An 8,748-nucleotide genomic window follows, 5' to 3' on the forward strand; every position below is an offset into this window, starting at 1 on the left:
TAAAATTAAATTTTGGGAGCTTTGTGCCTGGTAAATAGTATTGTTTAAGCAAATCCCTTCACAATTTTTAGGCAAAAACTCCACTCATTATTTATGATACATTTTGTTCATGATATCTGTTTCTATGTGTGGGTCTAGGAATCCATCCAACGTGGGGTTGAAGTTGACACCAATCTTTTGTTAGTTACAATTGGCAACCTAATCACATCTATCCCTTTTAATGAGATTTAAGCTTAGTTTAAGTTTATTAAAAAAGATAGGTTTTTGATCTACAAACATAAATAGACTTGAGAGTATGGTTACATGCAAGACTAGATGCCCGTTCGAAGAATGGTACCTATTAATCCTTTTTTATCCTATTTTAACCTTAATTCTTAATTTTTATCTTATTTCCCTTTATCATTATTTATTGTTCCATTTTATATTACATATATTATTTTCATTATTATGTTCATTTTTGTCAACACATGAATGAGCTAGATTTTCCTATCGTTTTGGTAAAATCTGAGTTTTTCCTCACTTAGAAAATTTTTCAAGAAACCTTATCTTTACAAGATTTCCAAGAAAATCTCATCATTGAGGATTATCATTCATGTCCTGATTTAATATTTCTGGTGCACATGATGGAATCAAGGAATGGATTTCCTAATTTTATTAAATACCAAATGAAAACTTTTTATTGATAGCATTACTCAAACCCTTTCATCTTTCTAGTGGAATTTGAAAATACTTCCTCACTTGGAGAATTCTTCGAAAAAACTTACCTTTACAAGCTTCTCGAAAAAGTCTCATCATCAAAGGTTATCATACGTGTACAACGGTATATAATAGCATGATGCAAATTTCAATTTATTTAAATATGGATGAAAACCTTTTATTGAAATATTTTCCAATTCCTCCCATCCTGGTGGGATCAAGAATACTCTCACATATGGAGTCCTTCGAAAAAACTTATACTTGTAAGTTTTTCGAGAAAGTCTTATTAACGGAATTCTCAAACCATTTGCAAAAACATATATAAAAAATGAATGCAAAGATCAACAACAAATGGATGTCGATGATGCATAAAAAGTAAAATATTTATTAATTTTTTATGTATTTATTTTATTTTCAAAATTTATTATTATTCTTTTACTTTTAATAATTTTATAATTTTTAACTTCTTTCAAATGGTCATATTTTTTTAATTTAATAATTTTTATTTACTTAAAAGATAATTACTAGATTAAGGAATATTAGAATATAAAATTAAGATCTTCTCAAGTTCTAATCAAATTCGTCTTTTAGGAAAATTAACTCGAAATTATAACTCTTCGCAAATTCCTTCCTTAAAAAAATTAACTTGAAATTGTGACTCTTCACATTTTAAATGAAAATTCTATAATTGGTTTAATTCAAGTAAATATATTTAAGTTATTAATTTCATGCTAACTATGCTAATGAAACATAATAAAATGAAATAGATTTAAAATAAAAAGAGCTTCAAGAGACTTACCTCTAGTGGAGTAGGCAAAAGCACACTATTTTTGACCGTTGTTAAACCTCCACAGGCTTGAACCCTTCTCCAGGCACTTTTTCTTTTTCTGTTGAACCTCTCTTCTTTGCCCTTTTTCTTCTGGGCCTACGATCCACTGAGCTTCACCTTTGGGTCACGCACTGGGCTTTCCCTTTGCTAGTGGCCCGCTTCTCCTTTTTTGTTGTTCACCCAAAACAACCGCTTGTGAAAGTTAGAACATGAGACTTCCAACAAACGCTGCAACCTTTACCAATGCACCCAATCCTTTTTTCTTTTACTCTTTCTTTACTTTTTTTTTTCGCTCTCCTTTGCTTTTTCTTTCCCACTTATATCTCCTCCTTCCCCGCTCCCCCTTTTTTTTCCCCTTTCTTTTTTTTGTGACTATTGGCCTCTCAAACGGTGCCATTTGGCACCTCCCTAACTATAAAAGGCACCATTTCTTCTCTTTGAACATTTTTCTCCCCCATGTCGGCCAAGGCTCCCTAGAATACGACCGTCGCCGTTTTCGTCGAACGCAGGTCACAGTGGTTTGAAAAATGCCTAAAAATCACCAAAAATTTCTCTTAATCTCTTCTATCTTTGATCAGATTACTTTTTCCAAAAGCCTATCCTTCTCTCCTTGATCTAGAAAAAACTGAAATTAAAAAAAAAAATCTAGATCCACCGCCGACCGCCGTAATCATATTTCATCTTCTTCTCCACCTCCTCTTTCCTTTCACCGATTGAAATGTCCAACAACCAAAACAACCTAACTCTGAAACCGAATGTTGTGAAGACTGGAACCCAAAACTCAACGATCAGAACCACTAGAAAGCTCTAAAAGCGACGGATCCAGCCTCCGTTCACACTGAACCGAACAACTTTCCCATTTTGCTATTTTTTTGGTTTGTTTTTCTGATTTTTTTGTGTGTAAATGGCTGCTAGTTTCAGGGTTTATTTTTTTGTCTAGTTTTCTCGAGTTTTTTCTCTTTCTTTCCTCCTTAATTTTTTTTTATCGAGTTTTCGCTAGTTTTATAAGCAAGGAGAGGTGACTTTTACGCTGCTGCCATCGGTAGCGGACAGGCAGCGTTGACATTAGCTACTTTTGTTGTTTCTATTGTTTTTCTCTAATTTTTTTTTTACAGCTTCATTTTAATTCAGAAGAGTTTAAAACGAGTGTTTGGACAAAGAGGCGGCTGCCATTTTTGTTATTTTCATTGTTTATATTTAAACTTTTAATTTCCTTTTAATTTGTTTAGGTTTCAAAACCCAAACTAAAATCATTCCTTGATTGGTTTTTGGCCTCCACTAGAGACGTAAATGACCAATATTCTTGTTATTTGTCTCAATACTCTTGACTCCAAGATCTTTGTTATTTGTCCAAATACTCTGACTCTGTACCTGAATCATATAAAAACTTAAATAAAATAAAAACATATTATCAAAATCGAATTTTATTAGTGTAGCGTTGCCTGTTAATTATTTGAATCTGTTATAGATTTTTTGATATTTGGATTCCCGTTTAATATTTCGAGCTCAAAACTCAATAAAAAATGTTTTATATTAATTCATATACAATTAATTAACAATTAAAATTTTAAAATAACTCAAATAGCAAAAATACAACATAAAAATCATATAAGTGTAACATCAAACGCTATATTCAAAAATAATATCAAACATCCAATTCAAATGCAACATACAATAATATTATATTTAAATATAATATTTAATATCATATTCAAATGTAGTGTACAATAACATTGCATTATAAATTTTATATGAATTCTTGTTCTTCCTCAACATTAACTGTGTAAATTTCACCTTCAGTCAAAAATTTTACATAAATAAAAATGAGGAAAAATTATGTAATTTGAATTATGATAAATATTTTTTATAAAACAAATGACAAAAAGTAATAACCAACACTCCAGTTCATTCTTCTACTAATTTTGAGTGCATGCTAATGTCTTCAAAGTTTTACTATCATGTTTACTCACCACGCTATTCCACTAATACTAAAAGCTAATTCAGATGCAACCATAGAAATAGAAATAGTAAGAAAATCTTTAAACGTCATTTGCAATGCGAAATACTTTAACAAAAGCAAAAATGTATTATAATTAAACCAAAACAGCTACAGCAAAAATAATTTTAGAATAATTGGGAAAACAATTGACGATCGAGATAAACCAGCTCACCGAAGGATGTATCTATAGGAATAAAGTCATCAAGGGACGTGACAAGTGTTTGCTTAGCTTATCTACCTAGATTCTACAAAAGGCATGCCGCTTTGGACCTTCCCACAGTTAGGGTTTCACCTTAGGATTAGGATTGGGCGACTTAGCCGGCATGATCTGACTCGGACTCTTGGTTACCTTGCTCCTGCAAGGAATAAGCAAAAGGAAGAACATGAAAAGGCTAAAGGTACAAGCAAAGCGTCTCAAAATGCATCTTTAGGTTTCAATCTTGGTAATCCAATCTGTAGTTTTCTATCCAATCTGGATCGAGTTCACCGTCACTACTCATTCCAGGTATCCAACTTTGTAAGGAAGAACAAACTTATGGAAAAAGGATGGGGATCTTGCATGTTTGCAATATCTAGACGTTTACTGATAAAATTAGTGAACAATGATCAGGTTACATCAATGGGATTACAGATACAAATAGCACAACATCGTAACAACTCTCGTCACACTCTGATTACAAACAATCAGACACTTTCAAAAGTACAAACAAAAATAAGAAATAACGATGAACACCTTTTTGCTAAGCATATCAGGAAAGCAAACAATATATCATCCTCAAAAGGGCTTTCAATTCCCCTTATGCTGATCCAAATTCGGTAAACCACTTTTCATGCTTCTCAATATCGGCTTGAGATACACTTCTCTGGACCTTTGCCAAGGCTTCTTCAAAGTCACACATTGCAACTGGATCCTTTGAAATCTCATCTTTGGACATGTTCTTAATCTCATCCCGTGTCTTTCCAGCTATTTTACGCCTCATTCCATTCAAGGAAGCATCGCGACAAACGTTTGTGAGGTCATCCCCACTATATCCCTCTGTTCGACGAGCCACTTCATCAATATCCACATCAGGGGCCACCTGCCACATATAAATATCAATATCATTCAATTGAACGCAACTTAATGGTAGCATAACAAAATAAATTTATAGCATATATTCACAAAGAAATCAACTATAAGAATACAAATATATATATGAAATTAGAAGAGACTATCGTAGCATGCAAGGCATAAAAAAGAAATACCAGCTTAAACAGACAACAAGAATTTGGCTTTCACGCCCTATAATTGTCCTGGCGGATATCACACAGACAGACCATTTTAAGCTACAAAGAGTCTTGATGTGCAAAGCACAATGAACGGCAGACTGAAACTCAATTTCATTACATCAAGCATTATGTGCTGGCCGCTTGTCAGGGATCATTTGCAGGGAAACTAGAGTAACAAAAAGCCTTTAGGTGCCTTGCTAATGTCTCTGTCTGCATGCCAATATGCAGTGGTGGATCTTCAATAGCAGTAGCATGATATCTCCAACCCCGCTCCCCCCTTTAAAAGAAAATCTTCACTGTGTTTTTATTTTCTATTAAATATTTATGTTGATATGAACACATGGAGGAAATTTTTAGCATATTTTTAAGTGAAAGATATAATGCTAGAATCGACACTAAATCTACTAAAATTTAAATTATATTCATTGCTTATATATCAACATACAAGACAACTGTGACAATTTGGTGAAGTTAAAACATCAGCTACCAAATTTACAAGGGAGATTAGGTTTTTTGATTTTGTTTTGTTTTTTTTTTTTTTTGGGGGGGGGGTGTGTGGTGGTGTGGTGTGGGGGTGTGATCCATAAGAGACTACTACAACAACAAATTTGTGCTTTCACTTTCCTCATTCACACATATTCACCACTGTAATGCCTATTTGTTTGTGGCATTTCTTGTACTGAATAGACAAGTTAACAAAGAAATTAGTTTATCTGAGAATATCACTTATCTATTATAATATTCTATAAACATTTAAATCATCTACTTTTCAGATGATTCATATATATACTTTTATTTGGCCCCCAAAAGAAAGATCTTAAGTTACACCATAACTGATATGATATGAAAGCTAGATTTTATCTTACTAATACATCACATGAATAACTTATATCTTAAATCTATATATCAGTAAAACAAATCACATGTGGCATAACAAAAAACACAACACGGAAAATAATCATATCATAAAGCCTTGAGAAAATGACAACATTATTCCTTGAGTAGTAGCAGTAATTTACCTCGACTGTTTTTAAATTGATCCGAATAAGCTCCTTACGACTCTCAAAATTAGGCAGAGGAATATATATACGCTTTTCCAGTCGCCTCCTACATCGCATGAAGGACAATTAGATACAACAAGTATAACCTAGTAACTTGAATGATGAGATCCCTCAAACATATGACTTGGTGCAAATAAGAGATTCAGCCAATTCAAAAGGAGAAAAAATAATCAAAACTAAAACATAAGCAGGACCAACCTGAGAGCCTCATCTATGTCCCATGGGAAGTTAGTTGCTGCCAAAACCATCACTATCTTACGGCTACCATCTTCATTCGTGGCAGTATTATTTACACCATCTACCTGAACAAGAAGTTCAGATTTTACCCTTCTAGATGATTCATGCTCCCCAGAAGCCCTAAACGCAAAAATTGCAATCAAGTCAAATGTGAGACGACATTATTGAAGAATAAATCTACCAATTTCACATTTTAGCGCACAACAGCCTGGACTTTATGCAATGGTAGACAAAAGCTAACACCACAAAGCACGAGAGAGAGAGAGAGAGAGAGAGAGAGATCAATGCATAAGTAAATGCACAAATGAAGAGCTGAAGGAAAAAGGGAGAATGTCTATGCATGAAATATCAAGTTAAACATTGAAATATCAGCACATATATGCCCCCTTCATACAAGAAAACTAATTACAGAAATATATGGATTCTGAACAGCAAGAATGCATGAAAGATAACTGCCAAGATAGAAACCAGATAACAGCCAAACTCTACAGTAAAAGGCAGTGAACTTACCCACGGGCATTGCAAAGAGAGTCAATCTCATCAATAAAAATTGTACTAGGTGCATAAGCTCTTGCAAGATCAAACAAGCACCGGACCATGCGCTCACTCTCCCCACGCCACTTTGATGCTAATGTAGCAGAAGAAACATTGAAAAAAGTTGTGCCACACTCAGTGGCAACTGCTTTAGCCAGAAGAGTTTTGCCAGTTCCAGGAGGGCCAAACATAAGAACACCTTTCCATGGTCTCCTAATTCCCTAAAGATGAACAAAAGTAAAATAACTCATCCTGTCCAGTAGTCCATGTCAGAATAAACATATTTAGATGTGGGGAGAAAAAAGATATGCAGAAAAGTTATTTTTGTAGTTTTCTGAAATTTTGGAAACAAAACTAAGTCTCTTTTAATGACTTTTCTATATTCCCTGAAAACATCTACAGAAAACCAGACCTAGATCACTGTTGTTATATCCCTTTACTGAATGCCAAATCAAGCTGACAAAGTAAAAAAAAATAACATATTTCGCATTTACACAGTATTATGTGACAGAAACAAAAATTGATGTGGCAAATATTATATCTGCTCTACCAAATGCTACTTTAATGATAATTCAGCTGTAACTGCTGCAAGTACCTGAAAATATTCAGGCATCCATAAAGGAAGAACAACAGCTTCCTCTAAAAGCCTTTTTGCTTCAGTCAAACCTGCAACATCATCCCACCGCACTCCAGGAGTGGTTTCTAAAACATCCCTTTCCAGCATTGCAGCCAAATCTGGATCAGGTCCCTCATACTGTGACCTCTTTGACTTTCCATCTTCAGCATCACCATTCTACAAAATTGCACAAGCAAATCAATTACTAAAAAATAGAGAACATCAAACTAACATAGTTTGACATCAGAATAGCAAAAACTGTTCAGGTCACTAAAAGTATTTGGGATTAAACAGGTTTCAGAGAACTTACTGCCGAGTCTCCTTTGCTAGATTTCCCAGAACCAGCTCCCTTCTTCCCAGTGGCAGATGCTCTAACCCCTGTGTTACTTCTACTTGAGCCACCAGCCTTCGCACCACGGCCAGTTGTACCTGTTCTAGTATTACCACGACCCCCCCAAGTCCCATCTTGGGGCGATTTCCTCATGCCCACTTGACCAGCCCTCGCAGGTCTTCTACTAGTAGTGTCCCGACTTGGAGGCCTCCACACATCGGGGTCATCCATTGGGGCACCTGATGAAGTCGGGTACTCATCTAATGGTTGGAACACAAAAGAGGACTTAGCATGAATCGGTGGTGAAGAAGGACGCCGCCCATTAGACCCTTCCTTAAATGACCTTCTTTCCGCATCCAATTGCTTCACAACTTCTGTCTCCTCCGATAGAGCTTTCTTCACATTCATCCATTTTGAACGAATTAACGGGTCATCAAGCGAGTTTAGATGCCTAAATGCATAAAAAAATCAATAATTTTAGCGAATTAAATCAAACAATAGCTACGTAAATATCAATTTTAAAAAAGTCAGTAACAAACATAAAGCAATACTTATTTAGTTTTTGATTTCTTGGGTTTTTATATATATTTCGTGTTTACCGCTGACATGATGCAATATGAATAATAAAAATCAATGTAGTTCTCAAAAATATAAATAATATCATATTACACATATTTAATCAAAATTTTGAAAGCAAAAAGTAAATTATGGCCAACTAAAATGAAGCATTAATAATATATTTGAAATTCATTTTACTACAATTGGCAACTTGAAAATTCCTCAGCTGATGAAGCTAACATTTGTTTTTATTCCCTAAACAAACTTAAAATTCAGAAATGAATCAAACAAAAAAAAACAACAAAATTCTAACTGAAGCATTTAACTGTCTAACTACTTGTGAATAAAATCAATGTATAAAAATTCGAAATTAAGAGCTGAAAAAAATAGGAAAGAAATTGTGAGCCGCTGAAATTATACAAAATGAAAGGAAAGTAAAAAAAGGTAGAAAAATACTTGTTGATCTGAGCAATGGCGCCATCGAAGAAGATAATGGAAGTATCGTAGAGGCCTTCGAGAGCGTATTCTCGAGCCAATTTCAAGTGATCTTGCAATCCAGCTAGCGAATTTCCGACCATTTTGATTTCACCATCAAAATCCAAAATCCAAAAAAAAAAA

At 34.1% G+C, this 8,748-nt stretch overlaps 2 protein-coding genes across 2 annotated transcripts in view; both read right to left on the reverse strand.

Annotated features, from left to right (window-relative positions):
* LOC18595848 (aspartate aminotransferase) overlaps positions 1 to 2,459 on the reverse strand; it is a 17,647-nt gene extending 15,188 nt beyond the window's left edge. The window contains exon 1 of the mRNA XM_007023960.2: positions 1,496 to 2,459. The gene's annotated coding sequence lies outside the window, so the exon portion shown is untranslated. The remainder of the gene's footprint in view (positions 1 to 1,495) is intronic.
* LOC18595849 (katanin p60 ATPase-containing subunit A1) lies at positions 4,072 to 8,742 on the reverse strand. The gene is made up of 7 exons (XM_018123962.1): positions 8,587 to 8,742; positions 7,552 to 8,023; positions 7,221 to 7,418; positions 6,602 to 6,846; positions 6,053 to 6,211; positions 5,813 to 5,900; positions 4,072 to 4,603 (listed from the first exon to the last, which is right to left on the reverse strand). The coding sequence occupies exons 1-7, from the start codon at positions 8,706 to 8,708 to the stop codon at positions 4,322 to 4,324; spliced, it is 1,566 nt and encodes a 521-aa protein (XP_017979451.1). The 5' UTR covers positions 8,709 to 8,742; the 3' UTR covers positions 4,072 to 4,321.

Source organism: Theobroma cacao, chromosome 6, assembly GCF_000208745.1.
Source record: "Theobroma cacao cultivar B97-61/B2 chromosome 6, Criollo_cocoa_genome_V2, whole genome shotgun sequence".
NCBI lineage: Eukaryota > Viridiplantae > Streptophyta > Magnoliopsida > Malvales > Malvaceae > Theobroma > Theobroma cacao.

Bases quoted from the DNA above. Each gene is read 5' to 3' on its own strand.
- LOC18595849 (XM_018123962.1), bottom strand. From the start codon at position 8,708: ATGGTCGGAAATTCGCTAGCTGGATTGCAAGATCACTTGAAATTGGCT. The intron at 8,024-8,586 runs GTATTTTTCTAC...TTATGCATTTAG, and splicing joins GCCATTGCTCAGATCAACAA to GCATCTAAACTCGCTTGATG. The intron at 7,419-7,551 runs GTAAGTTCTCTG...GCAATTTTGTAG, and splicing joins CTAGCAAAGGAGACTCGGCA to AATGGTGATGCTGAAGATGG.